Source organism: Chlorocebus sabaeus, chromosome 18 (assembly GCF_047675955.1).
Source record: "Chlorocebus sabaeus isolate Y175 chromosome 18, mChlSab1.0.hap1, whole genome shotgun sequence".
Lineage (NCBI taxonomy): Eukaryota > Metazoa > Chordata > Mammalia > Primates > Cercopithecidae > Chlorocebus > Chlorocebus sabaeus.
This window is the reverse complement of record NC_132921.1, coordinates 70,952,827-70,978,076: the sequence shown is the minus strand read 5'-3', so window position 1 is coordinate 70,978,076 and position 25,250 is coordinate 70,952,827. Positions and strand designations below refer to the sequence as shown.

The 25,250-nt window shown below is 37.0% G+C and overlaps 1 protein-coding gene across 3 annotated transcripts in view; it reads left to right on the top strand.

The window, feature by feature from the left end:
• Positions 1–25,250, top strand: part of PPP4R1 (protein phosphatase 4 regulatory subunit 1) — a 72,037-nt gene that overhangs the window by 21,952 nt on the left and 24,835 nt on the right. For 2 of the 3 annotated variants that reach the window (XM_007974662.3, XM_007974661.3), the window contains exons 3-10: positions 1,223–1,307; positions 2,437–2,543; positions 7,455–7,597; positions 8,086–8,232; positions 11,418–11,525; positions 11,655–11,720; positions 12,696–12,854; positions 19,080–19,207. In XM_007974662.3, the coding sequence (XP_007972853.3) occupies positions 1,249–1,307; positions 2,437–2,543; positions 7,455–7,597; positions 8,086–8,232; positions 11,418–11,525; positions 11,655–11,720; positions 12,696–12,854; positions 19,080–19,207 (917 nt within the window). In that variant the 5' untranslated portion in view covers positions 1,223–1,248. Of the gene's footprint in view, positions 1–1,171; positions 1,308–2,436; positions 2,544–7,454; positions 7,598–8,085; positions 8,233–11,417; positions 11,526–11,654; positions 11,721–12,695; positions 12,855–19,079; positions 19,208–25,250 lie in introns of all 3 variants that reach the window. The other variant, XM_007974660.3, reaches the window with a different exon arrangement.

The following is a 25,250-nucleotide window of genomic DNA, read 5'->3' as shown; positions in this document are numbered from 1 at the left end:
AGCAGTTGAAGAGTTCTTATTTAGCTCTGGATCCCATCCTTTCCAGCCTCATGGTGTTTCCATCGGTAATATTTTCTTATTGCTAAAACTTCAATTTATGTTTATTTGTTGACTATTTACTTTCATTATATAACCATGTGCAAATCTTTGTCTTCTTTTAAACTTTAGGAACAAAACAAAATAAATCTTTATTTTGCTTGAATGCCCTGGCTAGTAATCTAATCCAGTTTACTGTTTCACAACCACAATTCTGGAAAGTATATTTTGTATTCCTTGTCTTCACTTTCTTATATTTTCCTCTACCTCTTCAGTCAGGTTTGGCTTCTCAGCTTTCATACAGTGGAAAATCGCCCTTGTCATACAGCATGGCACAAAAGTACCAAATTCAGTGGGCACCTTTCAGTTCTTCCTTGACTCCTTTGGTAGTAGATGCTGTTTAATCATACCTTCACTCATTGCTTGGTTCCTTTGAAATAATTATCTTTCGGTTGGTTTTTAGCCATTCTTTCTTGGTCTTTTCTTCCTTCTCCTGCAGCTTGAATGGGTGTCTGGCCTTCTAGTTTGTATTAATGCATACTTTTCTTACAATGATCATTTTAAAGTAGATTGTTTTATGTAGAATATTAGCTCTTTGAAAGCAGAAACATTAGTATTTTCATTATTGTTTCCCCAGCAACTACCCTAGTACTTGGCACAAATGTATTTAATAAATATTTGTTTAATGACTATAAATATACTAGTGTTTTTAGCTTTCCTCTATTAAGTGAAGTTAGATACCAGTTTCATTAGCTTTATCTTCTACATTGCAGGATTAACTGTATCGGTGCTAGACTTTTTGTGTGTCTATTCACAAGTTATTAGTGTCTTGATTGAACATGTTCTCAAGACTCTGATCACTGTTTCCTGCATACTGAGTTTCTGTAGCCTCTGACCCTTGTGCTTTTAGAGCCAAGTAGAACTTTGTCATTATAGAGCCAAGTAGAACATATCTGTAGAAAAAGGAAAGGGAGGTATATTTTAGTTATTTGTGGCTTCTGGATTGATTCTGAGAGTCTCTTATGATTTTTTTTTTTGGTACCATTCCAGAAACAGATTTTTACTGCTTCAGACAGGCAAGGGGTACATTTTAGTTTCAAAGTGTTATAAGGAGTATTTCTGATGTCTCTGATAGTTGGTGTGGATGACTACAGCTCAGAGTCTGATGTGATTATTATACCTTCAGCCTTGGACTTTGTCTCACAAGATGAAATGTTGACGCCCCTGGGGAGATTGGACAAGTATGCTGCAAGTGAGAACGTATTTAACAGGTATGTGCATATTCTTTTTGTTAAAGTGGAAGTGGAAGGGTGGTTTTATTAACTTCAGTAGGGAAAATGAAAGTATCCATTTTAAAGGAGGTATTATTAACAGGCACAATCTGAGTCACCAAGTTTTATTCGTAATCATAGCATGAGCAGTTTTGTACTTGTTTATTCTTTGATCCTAGTAAGCATACAACATGCTTTCTTTGCAAAAAAATTACCATTAATTACCATTGCTTTTCTGCCACTGGACATAATTTTGGTATTCATATAAATTGCTTATTGGAAGGTACGTTATTCCTTCAACACATGATGTTGTATACCTGCTGTGTGACAGGTGATGCTCAAGGTCATTGGGTCACATGGCAGTGACCAAGAGCCAGCACTCTTCCTGCTGCGTTGTGTTTGTCCGGCCATGATCCCAGACCACTTATATCACACTTTTCTGGGAAATCAAAAAGTCTGTTCAGATTTTTTGGGTATAGCTATGCAAAACTCATACTGTTAAAAATATGTAAGGATAACATTTTGTATAATGAATGTGTTTTTTCATTATAATAATTGAAAGACAACGGAAATGAATTTTTGGTGACTTTTTGCCAAATCAGTTAGATAAAGATTTAAAAAAAATTGTAAATATTCAGTCTCATCTTGTTAAAATAAAATCAATACTGCCATTTGCCACTTAGAAAATTATAGACCTAATATATGTTTTAATAATGTAATAAGAAAAAGTTTCTTAAAAAATGTGTAGATTTTGTCTTTTAAAATTCTAGATACCGGCCAGGCGCAATGACTCATGCCTGTAATCCCAGCACTTTGGGAGGCCAAGGCAGGTGGATTGCTTGAGCACGGGAGTTTGAGAGCAGCCTGGGCAACATGGTGAAACCCCATCTCTACTAAAGATATTTAAAAATTAGCCAGGTGTGGTGGTGTATGCCTGTAGTCTCAGCTACTCAGGAGGCTGAGGTGGGAGGATTACCTGAGCCAGGGAAGTCAGTGCTGCAGTTAGCCGTGGTCGCGCCATTACACTCCAGCCTGGGCAACAGGAATGAGGCCCTGTCTCAAAAAAATAAAATTCTGGATATTAGCTGTTGATGCCATTGAACATACGTAATCTTGTTTTTCTGTGTAGACAAATGGTGGCCCGGAGTTTGCTGGATACCTTGAGGGAAGTCTGCGATGATGAAAGAGATTGTATTGCTGTTTTGGAAAGAATTAGCAGATTGGCCGATGATTCAGGTATATGTTTATGTGGAGAAAGTGAATTTACTGTGTTCTAGAAAGGTTTCTTTGACCAAATTTGTGTTTCTAAAAACTAATGAAAAAATTAATGTGATATGAGATGGCTTTAAAATATTTCCTAAGTAATTATCAAAGCCATCCATGACAACAAAAGTAAAATTTGTTACTGAGACCTGGACATTTTGCAGTAGTCTCATTTAGTTTAATTTTAGAAATTTCTTATCAAAACAAGTCTAAAAACATTGTTTTGCATCATGTATATTAATATTTTAGGATTAATAATATCTAGAATAATTTTGAATACATTAAAAGAGATGGAGGAGGCTATAAATTGTTTTAGGCAAATATAGAAAACTTGCTTTCTGTGTGGTTTCTCACTTTCAAAAAATGTTGATTAACCATTTGTAAAACTACACCTGGTTTATCTCCGAAGTGAAAATAAGAAAGTCTGCTTAAGAAAGAGGTAAACTTGATTTGAGGCTTAGAAAATGGTAATGTTAGAGTTCTTACAAATATATCTTTTGTTGTAGTAAAATATACTTAACACATAAAACTATTTTAAGGTAATATTAAGCATATTTTTATACTTGATTTTAGAAACAATCCAAAAATAAATTTTAAAACTTTTTTCCTTAAATCTGTTATCTTTATTAAAGTATATTTTCCATCTCTGACAGACTTTTTGGCATCTCAGCAAGCCCCATCTTTTAATTTTTAGACAAACTCATCTTTTGATGAACAGTTCATTTTAATGGGAATATGTTAAATGTTTACATAAGCCTTAAATGTTCCTAATATTCTTACAGGGTGGGCACAACATTTATAGGCTTAACTGAGCAATAGTCTACCTTTGTATACATAATTGCTTATGTATATGCTTGTTCTAAAATGGTTTTAGGAGGGGGTCTCATCAAGTATAATTTTTACTTACTTTTAAAATTTGATTTAAGTTAAATAACAATTTAATGTAAATTCATGGCACTGTTAAGCCTATTGTTATATTCCTTAGTAAAGACAGATATTCTTTAAGGATGGATTTGTGTTTTCCTTTATCTGTTTACCAGCTCTAGAGTTTTTTTTTTGGTAAGTGTGTGGGGATGTGTGTGTGTATTTTAAAATATGTTCTCACATTGGTAAGTTCATAGTAAATGTCTCTATTGACATAATTCTATTCATTCAGTATACATCAAACAGTACCTACTCTATACCAGGTTCTACATTAAATGCTAGAGCAGTCATTAAGGTGAACAAGGATTTCTGTCGTCAAATTAAGTTTAGTGAATGCAGCCAACATATAAACAGTACATTACAATGGGAAGGATCGGGGCAGGCTTCAGAAAGTTAGTGATATTTATGTTGGATTTGATAGAATGATGAGGTATAGAGAGGGGAAAGGGCGTACCCAGGAGAGGAAAAGACAGAGGAGTTCAAGAAGGTGGCCCATTTGGTCAACAATGAGGCCAACCTGACAATGAGACTAACCTGCTGAGTTTCCAGGTTAGAAAAATATAGTCTGTTAAATAAGGTAGGTGAGGGCTAGATTGTAAAGGTTTATAACAAACCATGCTGATGACTTTACCTGTTTTGTGATTTAGAACAGTGTAGTGTAGCAGTATGAACTGATATGGTGAAAAAGATGGGTGACAAGAAGACTAATTGGAGGACTGTAATTGGGTGTTTTTGTTTTTGAGACAGCGTTTTGCTCTGTCGCCCAAGCTAGAGCAGAGTGGCGTGATCTCCGCTCACTGCAACCACCCCTGCCTCCCAGGTTCAAGCAATTCTCCTGCCTCAGCCTCCCGAGTAACTGGGATTACAGGCATGTACCACTACACCCAGTTAATTTTTGTATTTTTTGTAGAGAAGGGGTTTCACCATGTTGGCCAGGATGGTCTGGAACTTCTCTAACCTCAAGTGATCCACCTGCCTCAACCTCCCAGAGTGCTGAGATTACAGGCATGAGCCACCGTGACCAGCCAGTTAATTGTTATAAGGATGAATTGTTGGATAGAAATTGAAGTGCTGGGAGGGATTCCAAGGCTAACCTCTGGATAGAGTGAGGAAGAGAGAGGATTTGACCCTGAGGTCTCTAATTTGTAGGACTGGGCTTATTGTGATATGTGGGTAAGATAAAGACTGTTGAATAATAACATAGCTCTGAAGTGAATGAAATATGTATCCTTTGTTTAGACAAATAAGCAGCTGAGAACCTTTCAGTCTTCTGCCTTACCTTTCGTTAGCTTTTATCTTGATTTTTTTATTCCCCAAAATTTACCATCTGCTTTTATTATTTTCCCCTGGAATGGATGGATGTGTAGTGGTTTCTCATTGTGGTTGTAATTTACATTTCCTCAATAGCCAGTGAAGTTCATACCTGGTTATATACTTACTGGCTATTTGGGTATCCTTTTTTTTTTTTGAGATGGAGTCTCACTCTGTCATCCAGGCTGGAATGCAGTGGCACGACCTGGGCTCACTACAACCTCCTCCTCCTGGGTTCAAGTGATTTTTCTGCCTCAGCTTCTCGAGTGGCTGGGATTATAGGCATGCACTACCACGCCCGCCTAATTTTTGTATTTTTAGTAGAGATGGGATTTCTCCATGTTGGCCAGGCTGGTCTTGAATTTCTGACCTCACGTGATCCACCCAACTCAGCCTCCCAAAGTGCTGAGATTACAGACATGAGCCACTATGCCCGGCTTCTTTTTTGAAATGTCTAAGTCTCTTCCCCCTTTAAAAAATTGGCAGTCATTTTCTTACAGATTTACAGGAATTCATTCTGCATATGAGCCCTATGTTGTTTATGTGTATTGAAGATATCTTTTTCACTCTGTGGCTTGTGTTTGCGCTCATCGTGATGCTTCTTAAAGAAGAGAAGTGCTTTTCGTTTATGGGTTGTGCTGCTTTTGTCTTCTTAGAGATTTTCTCCAATCTCAAAGTCATAATAAATATCTTTTCCTGTATTCTCTAACACAGAGAAGCCTTATTGTTTTTTGCCTTGACATTCAGATCTGTATTCCACCTGGAATTTGTTCATGTGCATGATATGAAGTGGAGGACAAGTTTCTTTTTTTTTTTTTTTAATATGAGGAGCCAGTTGACACAATACCCTTTATTGAGAAGGCCATCTTTCCCAGTTCACCTTATAATAAATCGTTGTCTATACATGCATGTGTCTGTTTCTAGGCTTCCCCCCTGCCCCATTAGTCTATTTGCCTAAGCAGGGCTTTGAGGAAAGAAAAGTTGCTTATTTCATTTTTAACTGAAACCATAACTTGTGTCCTTCTTTTGCTTCAAAAATATAAGCAATTGTCAGTGTTAACTTAGAAAATTCAGGATCTGTGAGAATAGTAGAGGCCTGTATGTTTACTTTTTTTCTTCAAAACAGAAACACTCTATTTTGTTCATATCTGGCCAACTTCACATGGTACAACAGTATAATAGAAATTCCAGATATTGATTTGTTGATAAGATTCTGAACTTCGTAAAATACCATATTTTCTATTTAAAGCTATGTCAATTTCTCTGTTGAGATCTGAAATCCTAGTAGACACATTCATACGTGTTTAATGTAATTTTAATAATGCATAATGATAATGGGCACCAAAGTTCTAGTTAGGTCCAATACAATGACTTGTTACTGATAATCCATCATGTCTGTCTGTATTTCAGTCACTTGCATGTCTTCTATGAATTGCCTACTTGTGTCCTTATTGTCTGTCTTATTATTTATTTGAACAGTGTGTTCTTTGTGTAGTTGACTTCCTAATACTCTGTTATACATGAATATGCTCCCAGGCTGTTTTCCCTTTTAACTGAGTATGGTATCTGTTATCTATAATAAAGTTTTTTCATTTGTTTGTTTTTGAGACAGAGTCTTGCTCTTTCGCCCAGAGTGGAGTGCAGTGGCGCTATCTTGGCTCACTGCAACCTCCACCTCCCGGGTTCAAGTGATTCTACTGTCTCAGCCTCTGGAGTAGCTGGGATTAGAGGCATGTGCCACCACCCCTGGCTAATTTTTGTATTTTTAGTAGAGACGGGATTCACCATGTTGGCCAGACTGGTCTCGAACTCCTGACCTCAAGTGATCTGCCCGCCTCGGCCTCTCAAAGTGCTGGGATTATAGGCACACCCAGCCTATAATAAAGTTTTTATAAAGTAAAATTAGTTGGTCTTATGGTTGATTTTTGGGTTTTGTCTTCCCATCTCAAGATTGAACATTTAATATTATCTTTTAGTACTTTTGATCTTTATGTATGATGTGCAGTAGGTACTTTCGTTCTGTGCTAACTAGCTGATTTTCCTACTGCTGCTGCTTAGACATTTCATCTTTTTGAAGCCCAGAGATTTGAAATGCCATATTTCTCACATTTAAATTTGCCATATGCACTTGGGTCTTTTCAGGTTTTTAAAAAATATTTGTCACCTTTAATTTTCATTTACTCATTTTTAGTCTTAGTTAAGTCTAATTATGTATCTTTCATTTATTGACTAAGTTGAGATTAGGAGCTAGTTTTTATGACTTGTCCTACTAGGTTCTTAAATAATGGAATTTATCGATAATACTATGTATGTATCACAGTATTGATGTAAATATCAGATAGGATATTTAACCCCTCGCACAGTGTGGCACAGTGTAGGTGATGAATAAATTTATTGTTAAGAAATGGTTAGATACTCAGTGCATACTGTGAACAACAGAAGCTTGGGGTGAAGATAAGGTCCTCCTTTCACTCATGGGATTGATCTGTGTTTGATTCTGAAAAGGATTGCAGAATTAAAGGATGTTGTCCCAAGTCCTTTATATTTTGAAGATGAAAATCCAAAGCCTTCCTAAGTATCCTCAAGTCCAGATAAAGGTTTTGTTGCTGCAGGAGAACATGTTTGCTCACATTGCTGTTATCTCACTAGAACCAACTGTGAGAGCGGAGCTGATGGAACAGGTGCCTCACATCGCACTGTTTTGTCAAGAAAACCGGCCTTCAATACCATACGCTTTTTCCAAATTCTTACTACCTATTGTGGTTAGATATCTTGCAGATCAGAATAATCAGGTAAGAGTACCATTTATATGTTCTTAAATTTGCGTAGTGTAATATATGGAGAATAGCCTAGCCTAAGTGTTCTCTTTGGAATGTTTTTTTCCTCTTTAACTCGGTTACTGTTTTTCAAAAATGAACATTTATCTGAGACAAGATGTGTTTAGAGTCTGACAAATCTAGTATATCTCTTTAATACCATTATAGATAATGCCTAGTAACTGTACTGTCACTTGGTAGCCTCCTAGGGGTCCCTCAAAATGTTTGTTACTTTGTGAGGCACCTTTTACCAGGATGGCTCTGTCCACTTCCTCTGTTACAACACAATCTACCAAGTTCTGTAGTCTTTGTAATAGTTGAAGAAAATAAACACAAACATTTATTTGCAGAGTTTTGCCAGTTATGGGTCCCTTTGAGGTGAGCAATCTTTGTTTTAAAAGTCAAGTGGTAGAATTTTGTCGTGTCGCATATGTACTTTGTTTGTGGTGTTATTTTTCTCCTAGGTGAGGAAAACAAGTCAGGCAGCTTTGTTGGCTCTGCTGGAGCAGGAGCTCATTGAACGATTTGATGTGGAGACCAAAGTGTGCCCTGTCCTCATAGAGCTGACCGCCCCAGATAGCAATGATGATGTGAAAACAGAAGCTGTGGCTGTAAGTCAAATGGCATTTTTCCATTTATGCAAAATGTGGCTGATAAGAGGTGCTTATTAAAAGTTAGGCTGGGGTCGGGCGCGGTGGCTCATGCCTTTAATAATCCCAGCACTTTGGGAGGCTGAGGTGGGTGGATCACTTGAGATCAGGAGTTTGAGACCAGCCTGGGCAACATGGTGACACCTGGCTCTACTAAAAAAATACAAAAATTAGCCAGGCATGGTGGTGTGCACTTGTAGTCCCTGTTACTTGGGAGACTGAGGCAGGAGAATCATTTGAACCTGGGAGGAGGTGGAGGTTGTAGTAAGCCAAGATAGGCCACTGCACTCCAGCCTGGGTGACAGAGCAAGACTCTGCCTCAAGGAAAAAAAAATTAGGCTGGGCTGGGTGCAGTGGCTGACTCCTGTAATCCCAGCACATTGGGAGGCCAGAGTGGGAGGATCACTTGAGACCAGGGGTTTGAGATCAGCCTGGCCAACATGGCATCTCTACTAAAAACCCCATCTCTACTAAAAATACAAAAAAAATTAGCCGGGTGTAGCGGCACATGCCTGTAATCCCAGCTACTTTGGAGGCAGAGGCACGAGAATTATTTGAACCTGGGAGGCAGAGGTTACAGTGAGTGGAGATCATTCCACTGCATTCCAGCCTGGTTGACAGAACAAGACTCTGTCTAAAAAAAAAAAGGCTGCTTTACCTTGTTTAACATTTTTCTGTTAAAGTTGCCACAAATCATTAAATTTGAAATATAAGCAGGGCTAGAAGGGGACATAAATGCTTACAAAGGAAAATGTACCTTCTGCAAACAATAAGAAAACAATAAATAATTGTAAATTATTATGTCAAAATGGAAAACTGAAATGGTTATTTTATCAGTGCAGTTAAAATTTTAAAAACCCTGTATTGAACGAAGAAACACTTGAACCCCTTCAGCAGGTATTGAGCACTTTTCTAGGCACTGTCAGCACAGTGGAAATAAAATAATACTTGGCTCCTCCTCTGACAGGTCTTTGTGGGAAGGATGGTCAGGCAAGTACATTTCCCAGGAAATATGACATCAGTGATGGTTATCAGAAGAATATACAGATTGTTAAGCCATTATGCACATCATAAAGTCAAATGTAATAGGAAGATTCTGGGTTTTTTTGACTTAGTTTGCAAATATTCTGATTACTTGAAGGCCATGAGAGGGCATGAATTAGAATGGAGTAGTATCTGTTGTGATTCACATCTGTGGTTCCTGAGTTCGGATAGTAGTAATTCTGATGGTAAATTTATTCAAATCTATTTGGATAGTAAGAGTTCACTCCTTAAACCTAAAATAATATGGTTGCATCTTTGTTGATATTTTTTAAAAATTACACTATATGTAGTGCTTCTGGATTATCATTAGTGGGATGAATTAGATGATCTTTCTAGTCTGTTTCCCTTGAAGAATTTCTTGAATCTATTATTTTTAGATACTCAGTTACCAGTTAATAATAAATTTACTTTTTCAGTAATGTTTTTATTGAAGTGAAACTTACATGACATAAAATCATTTTGAAGTGTTAGTGGCATTTAATATGTTCACGAAGTTGTATAACCACCACTTCTTCCTAGTTTCAAAGCATCATTATTTCTTTTTTTACTTTAAGATTTTTTCAATGAAGGAAGTCAGTTTTGGTCTTGGCCTAATTTTTGGTTTATATTGAGCCATTTAACTTGCTGTATTATCATTCTCGATGCAATGTGAAATTAGTAAAACATTATAATAAAAAATTTAAAAACTATATCCAGTGGTAGTAGGAATCTCATGATTCTCTTACTGTTGTGTTTGTTTTTTGGTCATGTTTTATATTCCTTGGCTTCCATATTTTCTCTGTCTCGATAGAGAAGTTATAATTATTTGTTAATAAAAACTAATTTCTTAATAAAATAATTCACTTTTAAATAAATTTAGTTATGCTACATCAGTGATATACAGCATAACTTTGAATTGTTAACTAGAGCATGGAGATGCTTATTCAAAAAACAAAACTGGCGCTGGGATTTAGGAGATGTAGGCCTTGTCTCCAGTTCTGATGATGATGGGATTTTCATGGGGATAGTGTTGAATCTGTAGATCAATTTGGAGAGAATTGCCAGTTTTATAGTCTCTGAACATGGTAGATCTATTTATTTAGGTCTTTGATTTATATCTTTAATCTTTTATAGTTTGCAGCAGAAAGTTCTTGAATATATTTTGTTCAATTTCATATTTTTTTAAAAGTACTTCTGTGAATGATACTGTTTTTAAATTTTCCAGTTCATTGCTGACTTGTAGAAATAGAATAGATTTTTGTAGTCTAATTTATAGCCTACAACCTTCCTAAACATACTTATTTATTCTGGTGGCTTCTTTGTAGATTCCTTCTGATTTTCTGTGTAGACAACCATGTCATGTTTGAATAGAGAGAATTTTTTTTCTTTACAATCTTTATGTATCTCTTTTACTTCTTTATTTTGTCCTGTTTGTACAGTCTAGCAATTGATAGAATTGTTAAATGACGACAGGCTATCCCATTTCTTTCTGTATTAACTGCGGGAGGGCCAGTTTTCAAATAAAGTTAATCCTCACTTTGCCTGCTTTTAACTGAAACGTGCCTATATCAGAACTGTGTCCATGCTTTCCCTGGAACTGAGGCTTTGCAAAACCAGAACATGGTTCTGATATGTATGAGCTTTAGTTCACTGGGTGCTTTTCAAGGCAAGGACTGAATTATTTTCTTAGCAATACAGATATGCTAAATCTAGATCTTTCCTGGGGATAATTTTCCCCTTGAACAGTCACTAATTTTTTTAATTGGGAAAATGTAGGTTTTTGTTTGTTTTGCTTTTAAAATTACCAGGCAAAATGATGAAGTAGTAATAAGATGGAAACTGGACAAAAATGAAATTGTTAGGATTTTCCGTGGGTTTACTGGGCATGAAGTATTTATTGGTTGTTTTTATTGATTGTGGTTAATATCTGTCTTTGTTTCCTGCTTAGATAAATAAGATGAAATTAATAATTGGCTATGAATATTTTCTGTGATGTATATAGTATAATGATGCCATATCATATATTGTTTCCTTAAATTATATACTTTTATTAAGTTATTAAGTTTAACTGAAAGAGCCTTACTTGATATTTTCAGTTGTGTGTTTGTTCTTACTTATTTTAGATAATGTGCAAAATGGCTCCCATGGTTGGGAAGGACATTACAGAGCGTCTTATCCTCCCTAGGTTTTGTGAGATGTGCTGCGATTGCAGAATGTTTCACGTTCGAAAGGTATTTTTTTTCTTCTGTTTAAAAACATAGTGCTAGTGGTTAATGTACTGATACATGACATTTAAAAGATTATTTTAGAAGAACCCTATGTGTAATATTTTGAAATGTCAGTGATGCTTTTGTTGTCAGGTCTGTGCTGCCAATTTTGGAGATATTTGCAGTGTAGTTGGCCAGCAAGCTACTGAAGAAATGTTGGTAAGTATTGCAGATACAAAGGAGTAAACAGTGTGTGTTACAAAGTAGTACATAAAGTTTGAAATGCACACATTTACTGCAAAGTTTTATTAACACAATTCCATGAATATAAACCAGAAAGATAATAACTTTGAATTTAGAAGTTTAAATATCTGTAATCTGGGCATTTGAATTATATTTTTGATATTTATTAAAAATATAGATATGTTTCAAAACCATTGATCTGTTTTTACCTCTTCCATTTCTGTTAAGCAAATCAATTCTTGTTCAATTGAATCTTTAATTTTGTTGCAACCCTCAAGAATGTTGATGGCATATTAAATGTATAGCAAGTTAGTTTTAAGTAGTACACAAGATGCATATACTTGATGTATAAGGCACCATACCTAAAGAGTTTCTGAAGCCATCTCTTATGCAAAATAATTAAGCTCAGGGGTAAGCGCTTGTATAACATTAAGCTATGATTGTTGAGAGTGCTTTTGCATAGCCAGTTGAGTTATAAATTAGATGTGATTTATTGAAAATTGTTGAGTATAAATACGAATAGAGCCTACTTTTTAAGGCAATCCAATATTTAAAATACTGAGGCCAGGCATGGTGGCTCACACTTGTAATCCTAGCACTTTGGGAGGCCAAAGTGAGTGGATCACCTGAGGTCAGGAGTTCGAGAACAGCCTGGCCAACATGGCGAAACCTCATTTCTACTAAAAATACAAAAATTAGCTGGACGTGGTGGCACACGCCTGTAATCCCAGCTACTTGGGAGGCTGAGGCAGGAGAATCGCTTAAACCCGGGAGGCGGAGTTTGCAGTGAGCCGAGACCACACCACCTCACTCCAGCCTGGGCAAAAGAGTGAGACTCTGTCTCAAAACAAACAAACAGACAAAAAAAAACAAAGCAGAAAATGAAAGCGAAGTAACTAATGAAATCTGCTATCTTTATCCAACTAACAAGACTCTTTCCTTTTCACATAGCTGCCCAGATTTTTCCAGCTTTGTTCTGATAATGTATGGGGAGTCCGAAAGGCGTGTGCTGAATGCTTCATGGCAGTTTCATGTGCAACATGTCAAGAAATCCGACGGACCAAATTATCAGCACTTTTTATTAATTTGATCAGTGATCCTTCACGTTGGGTAGGGTTTTGATTATCACTTTTGTAAAATAATACATTTGTGTCCATTTTAAAGCAATCATAATTTTGACCTCATAAGAAATAACTTATAATTTAAGATATATTATTTTTTATACTTTTAGGAATAGACAGTAGAAAGACTCCTATATTAACAGTTTTTATGTTTTTTTGTAACAGGACAAAAATTTCTTTACAACTTTAAGTCCTGTTGATTTTTATTTAATTGGCATGTTGTATTATGTTAATTAATTTTTAGATGTTAAACCACTTGCGTCTTTGGAGTAAGTCCCACTTGGTCATAGTGTATAACTCTTTTTATATGTTGCTGGATTCAGTTTGTCAGTATTTTGTTGAGGATTTTTGTGTCCATATCATGAGAGATATTAGTCTGTAGTTTTCTTATGGTGCCTTTGTCTGGTTTTGTCAGAGTAATAATCGTCTTATAAAATGTGTTAGGAAATGTTCCCTCCTCTACTATTTTTGAGGAGAGTTTTTGAAGAATTGGTATTGATTATTCCTTAAATGTTTGGTTGAGTTCAGTGGTGAAGCCGTCTGGGCCTGGGCTTTTCTTTGCCGATAGTTTTAAAATTCCTAATTCAATCTCTTCACTTGTTATAGGTCTGTTGTATGTTTTTTTCTTGAGTCAGTTTTCATAGTTTCTATCTTTCTAGGAATGTTGTACATTTCATCTAAGTTACTTAATTTTGTTGGTATATGATTGTACGTAGGATTCCTTTATCATCTTTTAATTTCTGTAATGTCAGTAGTAATGCCTCTTCTTTCATTTCCTATATGAGTAATTTGAATCTTGTCTCTGTTTCTTGGCCAGTCTGCTAAAGGTTTGTCCGTTTTGTTGAGCTTTTTAAAGAACCAACTTTTGGTTTCATTGGTTTTCTCTATTTTTCTATTATTCATTAATTTCCATTTTAATCTTTATTCTCACTTCTGCTTGCTTTTAGTTTGCTTCTTTAGGCGGAAGGTTAGGTTATGGATTAGAGGTCTTCCTTCCTTCTTTGAATTATCATCTGGGGTAAATGGCTTTCAACCTGAAAAAGTTAATTTTAGAATTTCTTGTTAATGTAGTTCTGCAAACAACTGTTTTCATTTATCTGTGAATGTCTTTATTTCACCTTCAATTTTGAAAGACAGCTTTGCTTAACGTGAGATTGGGTGTGTTATGCCACTGCCTCTGACCTCTTCTGTTTCTGCTGAGGAGTCAGCTGTTAATCATATTGGGGCTCCCTTGTAAGGGGTGTGTCATTTTTCTCTTGTTGCTTTCTGGATTTTTCTCCTTGCCTTTGACTTTCAGAATTTTTACTGTGATGTATCCGTATGTGCAGCTCTTTTAGTTTATACTACTTGGAGTTGAGTTGATTGAACTTCCTAGTTATGTAAGTTACGTTTTTCTATACATGTGAAAAATTTTGAGCCAACATTTCTTCAAATATTTTTCTTTCTCTTCTCTCCCTGTAATATTCCTATTGTATATATGTTAATGTGCTTAATGGTGGCCTACAGTTCTTTGAGGCTCTTTTCATTTTTCCTCATTTTTTTCCCCTCTCTATTCTTCGGCTTGCATAATCTCTATTGATCTATCTTCAGTAGATCAATTCTTTGTTCTGCCAGGTCAGATCTACTGTTGAGCTCATGTATTGACTTTATTTTAGTCATTGCACTTTTCAGCTGTAGAATTTCCATCTGGTTCTTTTTTATAATTTCTCTTTATTGATGTTATACTCTAGTTGATGCAGCACTGTCCCCATACCTCCCATTACTTCTGTAATCATCATTTCCTTCGGTTCTCTGAACATGTTTATAATAACTACTTTGAAGTCTTTTTTTAAGTCTGAAATCTGATTGCTCTCACAATCAGTTTCTGTTGCCTGTCTCTTTTATCCCCCTAATGTATGGATTTTTTTTTTTTTTTTTTTTTTTTGCCTGCCTTGTAATGTTTTGTTGAGAGTTGAACATTTTAGATAATATATGTAGAAACGTTGATACTGGCTGTCCTCGCTCCCCCGTGGGGCTTGTTACCATGATTTGCTTGTTTAGTGACTGGCTGGAATGCTTGGGTGAAGACTATTTCCCCATTCTAGGAGGTACAGCTTTGGGTCTGCCCACAGTCACGCTGGCATACAGGGGCTTGGTGGGTATGGAAGGACAGCAGCCTGAGGTTCCATTGGCTTCTTTCTCCTGGTGAGGACTCTCCACCCTGTGAGCTAGACCAATGGCTTTTGGAGCCCCAGCCTTTTCAGTGTGCCACACCCAAAGGAGGGTGGAAGAAAGGAGCCTCACCCCTCAGCTGCTGTCACTCAGGACTGGGCCTCAGCATCAGGTAGCTGGAGCAAAGCAGCCTGTGCCCAGGAGCTGCAGGAGAGCAGACCCGTGTGCTTGGCTACAGCACACTGCAGTCTCATACCTCACCTCACTGGAGGTAAAGGAGGAAATGGTCGGCCGGGCGCGGTGGCTCACGCCTGTAATCCCAGCACTTTGGGAGGCTGAGGAGGGTGGATCACGAGGTCAGGAGATGGAGACCATCCTGGCTAACACGGTGAAACCCCGTCTCTACTAAAAATACAAAAAACTAGCCGGGCGTGGTGGCGGGCGCCTGTAGTCCCAGCTACTCTGGAGGCTGAGACAGGAGAATGGCGTGAACCAGAGAGGCGGAGCTTGCAGTGAGCCAAGATCGCGCCCCTGCAGTCCAGCCTGGGCGACAGAGCGAGACTCTGTCTCAAAAAAGAAAACAAAAATAGAGTCTCAGCTTTTTTAGGATGTGTACGACATTTTGTCAGTTTTCTGGAATTGATATCCCTTCATTTGCTGCTTGCTCCTAGGGTCATTTCCAGGGGCTTTGAATTATTGTTTTATAATTTTCACTTCACTGGGAAGTGGGTCAGCTGAGCGCCTCACACGGTCTTGGCAGAGATCAGTCTCAGGACCTTTGCATATTCATTCCCAAAACAAAATTGACGTAGAGGGCAAGACTCTTAAGCCTTGATATTATATTAATGTTTTTGTCATATCCTGTATCGGCTTGTTAGAAAAGATTAGCATAGCTTACTTAAAGTTTTCTTGGTGAAGCTATGTATTTGGTCATTGTTTGGATTGATAACATGCATTAGTTCCTATTAATTTGAGAATATGGATGTGTCAGTCATTTTAGAGATGTACAGCTGTTCCTTGGTATCCATGGAGGATTCGTTCCAGGACCACTTGTGGATACCAAAATCTGAGGATACTCAAAAGTCTCTGATATAAAATGGCATAGTATTTGCATGTAACCTATGCACATCCTCCTGTACACTTTAAATCATCTCTAGATTACTTATATCTAATACAGCATAAATGCTATGTAAGTAATTGTTGTTCTGTATTATTTAGGGAATAATGACAAGGAAAAAAGTCTGTACTTGTTCCGTACAGACACAACCATCATGGATCTAACTATGTTTTCAATGTGCAATTAGTTGAACCCACTGAACCTGTGGATACAGAGGGAGACTATATATGCTGCACCTGTCTGAGAAAAATATGTATCTTATGCCTATTTTACACACACACACACACACACGCGTGCACGCGCGCGTAAAAACTATGCCTATTTAGTTGCAAAAAAAAGGCAAGATAGTCTTTTGTCTGAACAATGTTAAGCCATTTGGGGAAGGTTATAATCTACTGTATTATCTCTTCTCAAAAGTTAAAATTGGATTAAAAGTTAATTTTATTTCTGAAATTCTTTAATATTTATTCTTTGAGTGACTTATGGGTTTTTTAGTGGTTTCCAGAACCTTTGTTTAAAATCATTAGTTGTTTATTTCTTAAAGTCATTGAAACTAGTAAAAGCAGTAGCTTAAAGTCAGTTTATTTTGAGGAATAGCTCAAAGTAGAGATATATATATATATATATATATATATATATTTTTTTTTTTTTTTTTTTTTTTTTTTTTTTTTGAGACGGAGTCTTGCTCTGTCACCCAGGCTGGAGTGCAGTGGCCGGATCTCAGCTCACTGCAAGCTCCGCCTCCCGGGTTCACGCCATTCTCCTGCCTCAGCCTCCCGAGTAGCTGGGACTACAGGCGCCCGCCACCTCGCCCGGCTAGTTTTTTTTTTTTTGTATTTTTAGTAGAGACAGGGTTTCACCGTGTTAGCCAGGATGGTCTCGATCTCCTGACCTCGTGATCCGCCCGTCTCGGCCTCCCAAAGTGCTGGGATTACAGGCTTGAGCCACCGCGCCCGGCCTCAAAGTAGATATATTTTTATAGTGTTGGAAAATTACTCAATTACAGGCAGTGGGGTGTGTTGGAGAGTTAAAATTGGACTTTAGTCCTGATTTCATTGTAACTATAGGGTAACATTGAAGAAGTCATTTTATCTGGATTCCAGTTTCTGTTTTTGTGAAATCAAGGAGGTAGATTAATAGTAGGATTTAATTAACTCTTACTAGACACTCTAAGGTATATCTGTCCTCCACATTAAACTTTTTTCATTCTAATCTAACAACAAGGTAAACTAATGATTTAGATAAATTATGTTTTCTATGTCCTTTATTGGGAACAAGCTCAGAGATTTAACAATATTCAAAGAAGATTAAATTCATGCATACAGTGTTAGAAGTGACCTTTTATCCTTTTATGGAAGTAATGTTTGGTGACTTACGAAGAGGAGAAAAAGCCTTAGTTTACACACATATGAGCTATTCTTTTCTCTCTCATGTATATAATTCTAGCCTTTTTAAAAAACCAATTGAGTCATTTCTTATATATGCTTCTCCAAGAGTAAGTAAATACTAATAATAGATATGCTTTACATTTATTTGCTTTTGTAAAAATCATGCTTACTATATAATTATCTTAAACTTGAAAAAGGTATTATGCCTTTTTTTTTTTTTTTTTAAGGAATGCTAGCCGGGAGCAGTGACTCACACCTATGATCCTAACACTTTGGGAGGCAGAGGTGGGAGGATTGCTTGAGGCTAGGAGTTCAAGACCAGTCTGGGCAGCATAGCAAGACCCTGTCTCTGCAATAAAAAAAAAATAACTGGATGTAGTGGCACATGCCTGTAGGCCCCAACTATTCATGAGGCTGAGGTTGGAGGATCACTTAAGCCAAGGATTTTGAGGCTGCAGTGAGCCATGGTAGCACCATTGTTTTCCAGCCTCCACAACAGAGCGAGACCTGCCTCAAAGGAAAAGGAATGCTAAACTTCAGGGAAATTGGTGTGTGGCAAAGTCAAGGTTTTAGTAACATACCAGTTTTCCCATTGTTGTTGCCTTTTTCTGATTGTGTCCATCCATCCTTCCTTCCATAAAACCTCTCGTTTTCAAAAATATGACATGAAGTGAAATTCTATAACTTTTTTATCACCCCCAAACGAGACAGTCATCGAGAACAGTAGTTTATGCTTCGAGATCTTTGTGACATATATTTTAAGTTAACATTATATTTCTGGTACATCTGTCTTGCTTCCTTGTAGTGAACAAATTAAAGTCTTTCCTACCTGAAAACATTAAATGTATTTATCACATTTTGTTGACTTTATTGATTTTTATGTTCTTTGTGGCACTCTTGGTTTTCCTTATTCTTTTTGTTCTTGAGAACACAGCAGGACTTTCTTTAGTTTTGTTCCATGCAAATGTTTTATAGTATCTCATACTTAGATTATCATGGTTCAAACATTCAAGAGAGGTTAAAAATAATTGAAAGTAAAAAAGAGCAAATAGGGATTTGTTTGTTTGTTTGATGTGTGTGGTGTTTGGGGGCTTTTCTTAGACAGTCTTGCTCTGTCACCCGGGCTGGAGTGCAGTGGTGTGATCACGGCCTACTACAGACGTAGCCTCACGGGTTCATGTGCTTCTTCCACCTCAGGCCCTGCCGAGTAGCTGGGACCACAGACATGCGCCACCATGTCCTGCTAACTTTGGTATTTTTTATAGAGACTGGATTTCGCCATGTTGCCCAGGCTGGTCTCAAACTGCTGGACTCAAGCGATCTGCCCAGCTCGGCCTCCCAGAGTGCTGGGATTACAGGCATGAGCCACTGCGCCCAGCCAGAGAAAATAGCTTGTAAGAATTTTTCAGTCCTAGCTAAACTTCTGAATTTGGGCTTCCTTTAGAAAAGCTTTATTATTATCCTAAACGTACTTTGGCATTTGAAAGTAGATTATTAAATATATATAATGTGTGTGTGTATAATTCTTTTTATTAAGTTGTCCTTTTTCTCTTCCTAGGTTCGCCAAGCAGCGTTTCAGTCTCTGGGGCCTTTCATATCTACTTTTGCTAATCCATCTAGCTCAGGCCAGTATTTTAAAGAAGAAAGCAAAAGTTCAGAAGAGATGTCAGTAGAAAACAAATATAGGTATAATTTTAAAACTTTGTTTTCTAATTGTACTGCTTTTAAACATGATTTCCACTATTCTGCAAAAAATGTTATTTTTTTGATAGTTTGCTATTTCTCTTGAATATAAAAATTGGTGAATATTTTTATAGAGCTTTTTTTTAAGTGCATTTGTTTGTTAAGTATCTCTTTGGTTACCTATCGAATGAATAGATGCATGTAACACAATTAGGTAGTTGCCTGGCACGTAGGAAACTCTAAATAATAGATTATGACTTTTAAAAAAAACGTTTATTTAAAACATTATTTACCTAGTCAGTCATTCATTGATATCTACAATATACAGGGTAATTGTTATACACTGTGTAATATTTTGTTTTTTGTTTTTTAAGGAGTAAAACTTAGTTTAGGAATAGGTTTTATTGTCCTTTTCTGTCAAATAATTTAGTTGTGCATCTTGGATTCTCTGTCAATGGAGATTGTAATCTGTCAGTTTAAGGAGAAAGCATTGGAATGATTAACACCAATTTAGTGTATTTATTAGCCAGTATATCAGTTTTAAGTATATCAGTCTCATAGGGAAACCAGAGTTTTAAATAAAGCTTAAAGAGTCAACTGGGATTTTTATTTTTAAATGTTTTTGGATCAAAAATTTTCTATTAAATTTAAATTTTTAGAATTTATTATAATATATATTTAGGGGAAAAACTAATTCAAGCCTAACTTATTAGTATGTGGGAAATGTACACAAACTTTTACAGTTATGCACTTGTACAAGTTTTTGAAACAGTCCCTGCTATAATGCTTGAGTTACCATAGTGTCTTTTCCCTCCCTTGTCATGATGCTAATGGACATTTTCTTCTGTAGGTCTTGATACTGTGCTATTTGCTTTCTTGGTGTTTTGATTTGGCAGTTCTTCTTTCTTCTCTGCTGCCTTGTTTTACCTTTTTGCCCGTTCTCCTACTGTCCTGCTGAATAGCCAAACAAACCTGAGGTACTGTTTTTTGTAAAGGAAGAAAATCACTCAAACCTGTTTTCCTAGCAAGCAAAGTCTGTCAGTTTTTTTTGAAAACAGGTGCTGCAAGGAGTTTGACAAAAGTGATGATGGTGGGTGGGGAATGTTACCTATTTTTCATTTTTGAAATCAGCATACTTAAACAAATTACTTGTGTATACTGAAGACTTACGTAACTTTTGTTTTAAAATCTGAAATGGGTCTAGTAAGTCAAACTATAAATTACAGAGAATTATATAGGACGAGTTGGTAAACTTTCTTCTCTTTCACAACTACTCACTCGGCCTTTGCAGTGTATAAGCAGCCATAGACATTACATAAATGGACAAGCTTGGCTGTGTTCCAGTAAAACTTCACTGACCTGAACAGTGTGCCTATCAAGGCCATGTTTGCTGTCTACCGGTGTGTAGCATTATTGCAAGAGCTATTTAAAGGTAGTTTAATTTCTTGATTCTTCTTCCATTGTAATAAGGTATGTCTTAATGTCCAGGCGATACTACTTGTATTGCTGATCTTCAGTAATATTATTAGAGCTTATTAAATTATGTTAATGATATGGTAGGGGGAAGAGAGCATTCCTGGCTAAGGAAGGAGTTATGTAAAAGCTTTTACATTGTAAAAGCTTTTGCACAGTTTGACATTCTGTCTTTATAAAGAAGTAGTACTGTATATTATTAAATCTCAGAACCATTAGTTTGTTTGCCCTCCCTTAGATAGCACACTGGCATTTGTCTTAAGCTATCTTAAACTGTTGTGGTGTTAAGATTGATTGATTATGCAAAAGTTAACTGAGCACCTACTAAGAACCAGAAACTTTAAGTGGAAAGATAGAACTTAGTTCCTGTCCTTAAAGTTCTCTCAGTTTCTTAGATTCAGGATTTTCAAACAAATGTCTTACAAAGTAAGAAGGTTTTTGGCAACATATTTCCACCACTGTTTATTGTATAGTGTTTCATCTGACCCTAGAAACATTTACTATCACTTCATTACTGTTTGAAGCATGTATTGATTCCAAACATCTGACTTACACATCAGATCTTTCAGTCACCCTGGATCAGGCTATTAATGCTTCTTTGAGAGTGCTGATAGGCCGGGCGCGGTGGCTCAAGCCTGTAATGCCAGCACTTTGGGAGGCCGAGACGGGCGGATCACGAGGTCAGGAGATCGAGACCATCCTGGCTAACCCGGTGAAACCCCGTCTCTACTAAAAAGTACAAAAAACTAGCCGGGTGAGGTGGCGGGCGCCTGTAGTCCAGCTACTCGGGAGGCTGAGGCAGGAGAATGGCGTAAACCTGGGAGGCGGAGCTTGCAGTGAGCTGAGATCCGGCCACTGCACTCCAGCCTGGGCGACAGAGCGAGACTCTGTCTCAAAAACAAAAACAATAAAAAAGAAAGTGCTGATAAAGCCTTGCTTCACAGAAACAGAGTTGAAATACTCAAATCTGCATTTTGAAAGTATGTAAAATAAGCATTCCTTATCACATTGTTTTCTGAATGCACCATGTTCTCTTAATTCTCCCTGTTTTTGTACTTGCTGCTGTCTGGGAAGCTTCTTGTTCCATCCATACCCTCGTTTAACAAAGTCCTGTCTTAGACTCACTGACTTGTCCAGGAAGTACAGAGCTTTTATCTTTGTCATCAGTAGCGCTGTGAGCACTATTTTAATCCTATGCTTTTGGCTACATATTGGCATCTATCATCAGTAGCCTCCCGGCCATGCATTGTGGCATCCAGCTCCTCCCATTGTCTCTGCTGGGACTTGCCCTTTGGTGCACATATTAATCCTGAATGAATTATTCTAGGAAAATATGGATTTGACCTCAAAAATCTGAAGTAACTAAACCACTTTTGGTGGGGTTTTCCAGTTTAGGTTAATGCTAACTATATGAAAAAAAAAATATTAGCACAAATTTGGAAATATTTCATGAATGCTAAAACTTCGTTGAGTTAATTCACAGTACTTGGAAGGTGTATCCTGGAATGTGTTTGCTTTTATCTCAGGATACAATGCCTCTTTAGCCAGATGTTCTACAAGTCATTTTCTCCTTGAAATACCTGTAATTAATTTTCTTGGCCCGTAGTCTCTAGTAAGGAACTCTGAGGGTATTAATTGCAAACTTATGTAGGCACAAAAAGACACTTAGATTCCTCCTTAAGTAGGTAGTTTCTGTACTGTCCTCTGGTGCTCTTGATACCTACGTCTCTTAGGAGACAGGGTAATTCTCATTATACAGAGTCACAAAGGGCCTCAGTTTTCAAAAAAAAATTTGTCTTGCACAATAGCTTTTCAAAGTCTGACAATTAGGAATATCAGAATTTTAGTATTGGACAGCTTGATTTTGCATTGACTATTATACTTTACCAGGAAAAATTCGAATTTAGAGAATTTATACTTTTGACATTTTTGAAGCCATGCATGCTATAGTTCTATCCAGAATTTAATACTGTACTAGGGAAAACTTCGTCTTCTAGTTTCATTCTAAGAGTATTAACTTTGGACAAACTAACAAGTTTACATTTATCAGACAAACAGTTATTTGACCATTCTCCGTTCATTTTTGCAGCTGAGAATATTAAAATTTAATTTTAACACCAAGCTGAGATAGTGATCAAGGAACTTCAAGCCCCTGTAATTCCATCACTTTGGGAGGCTGAGGCAGGAGGATCGCTTTAGCCCAGGAGTTTGAGGCTGCAGTGAGCTATGATCATACCACTTTACACCAGCCTGGGCTACAGAGTAAGACCCTGTCTCTTAAAAAAAGAATAAACAAAAACAGAAGTTCATTATATTTATTAGTACATATGAGGTCTTACAAGTTTTATCCATTTGCTCTTCTCTTCCCCCTTTCTGAACAGTATCTTATTATAAATTTAAAATTTTAGTTTGAATGATTTCAGAAATTTTGCAAGAATATCACAAAGAATTTCATATATCCATCTTGATTTTCCAAATACTGTTTTACCATATTTGCTTTATTCTTTTTTTCTGAACTCTATGAGAATACATTTTAGACATGATATTCTTTTTACCTTTTTAAAATAGTATGTATTTCCTTAAAGCACAGATATTAATATGTAACTGTAGTCCAGTTACCAAAATTAGGAAATTAACATTGCCGGGCGCGGTGGCTCAAGCCTGTAATCCCAGCACTTTGGGAGGCCGAGACAGGCGGATCACGAGGTCAGGAGATCGAGACCATCCTGGCTAACACGGTGAAACCCCGTCTCTACTAAAAATACAAAAAAAAAAACTAGCCGGGCGAGGTGGCGGGCGCCTGTAGTCCCAGCTACTCCGGAGGCTGAGGCAGGAGAATGGCGTAAACCCGGGAGGCGGAGCTTGCAGTGAGCTGAGATCCGGCCACTGCAGTCCAGCCCGGGCTACAGAGCAAGACTCCGTCTCAAAAAAAAAAAAAAAAAAAAAAAAAAAAGGAAATTAACATTGATACAATACTGTTAGCTAATCTGTAGCCTTTATTGAATTTTACCAGTTGGCCCACTAATGTTCTTTATAACAAAAGGGAAAATTATGTATTTTTTAATATGGACAAAATAGGAAATATGTAATTCATAGATGTATAGAAGACACATTTATTTTACATAATAGCACTAGTTTCAGGAGCTCCTTTGGGAGAGAGAAAACCATCTTACAGGTTATCTAGGTCAACTCCTCATTTTTATGAATAAGGAATAAGTGAGGAATCCTAGAAGTCATTAAAAGGCTCAGAGTTTTATATTAATGTAGTGCCAGTGTGAGAGTAAGAACTTAAAGTCTGGTTTCCTCACACTTGTAAATAATTGTATTATATATGCATACTATATATATTGTAGTTACAAGAATAGAAGAAAAATACCAGAATTTAAAATGCAGTCACAATGTGTTATGTTTTCAGATGACTTAACAAATATGTTTTTGTTCATCAGTATTTTAAAAAATAATCACCTGTTTGTGAAAATATGGTTTTTAAAACAGTGAGCATTATGGTGAGAGGGAACTTCCTAATTTCATGAGAATGTAGATGGTGACTGTTGAACTGGGAGCCCACATAGGTATTAACATCACCCTCCTTTTGCACAGTCCTTTTAAGTCTCCCGTTAAGCATCTTTTTTATGTGTATTTAAAGGCACACAGATACTTTTTTCTGTATTCATCTTACGAATTTGCCTACGTATTCAGCCATCCTTATTTCCCTTTCATGTTTTTTTGGAAGCAATGTCTCTTCACCTGTTTAATCTGTTCCTCTGTGTTTTTGAAGCCCATATTCTTTCCTCTTCTCAGAAAGACATTGCTTTATCAGTTATTCCATCAATCTCTGTGTCTCCAGTTCCTTCATCTCTTTTAACCTATTCTCCTCAGCCTAAAAATATGCTCGTTATGCTTTTATACAGGAAGAATGCCTTCACTCTTTGTTATTCTGTGCAGTTGTTGTGTTATTCTTTATTAATATTTGCTGCCTCTGCATGTGTCAGCCCCACACATCTGAGTTGATGACCTCCACCTCTGTCTCAGTCTTTACCTCTTTCTCATAGATATCACCACCTGGAACCCAACATGGGTAGCTAACTCAGCCTATCTCAACCTGAACCCGTTAGCTTTCTTGTGAAACTGTTATTTGTTACCTGCAGCATGCAGTAAGTGGAAAAGTCCTGTTGGTTTTTGCTGCTGTTTGAGTGTGTTGTTGTGTAGTCCTGAAGACACTACCTCCATCAGAACATCATCACTTTTCACCTGCGCATCTGTAATTCCTGCCTCCTGTCTTACCTCTCATTTTCTACACTTCCTCCAGAATGGTCTTTCTAAAACAACAGATCTATCAACAGTTTCCTTAACTTCTACATGATTTCCTGTGGTCCAGGATGAACTCCGGAGGTCTGCTGTTCTGGAATACAGTGTTTCCTGTGATGTCTTTCATCCTTGTCATCGATCATTTCCTCATTGCTGATTCCTGAATGCATCGCACCTTGTGTGCCACTCCGGCCTTTGCATGTACTGTTTCTCCTTTGGATGCTTTTTTCTTCCCCTTAGCCCCATAAACATGTATTGGTTCTTC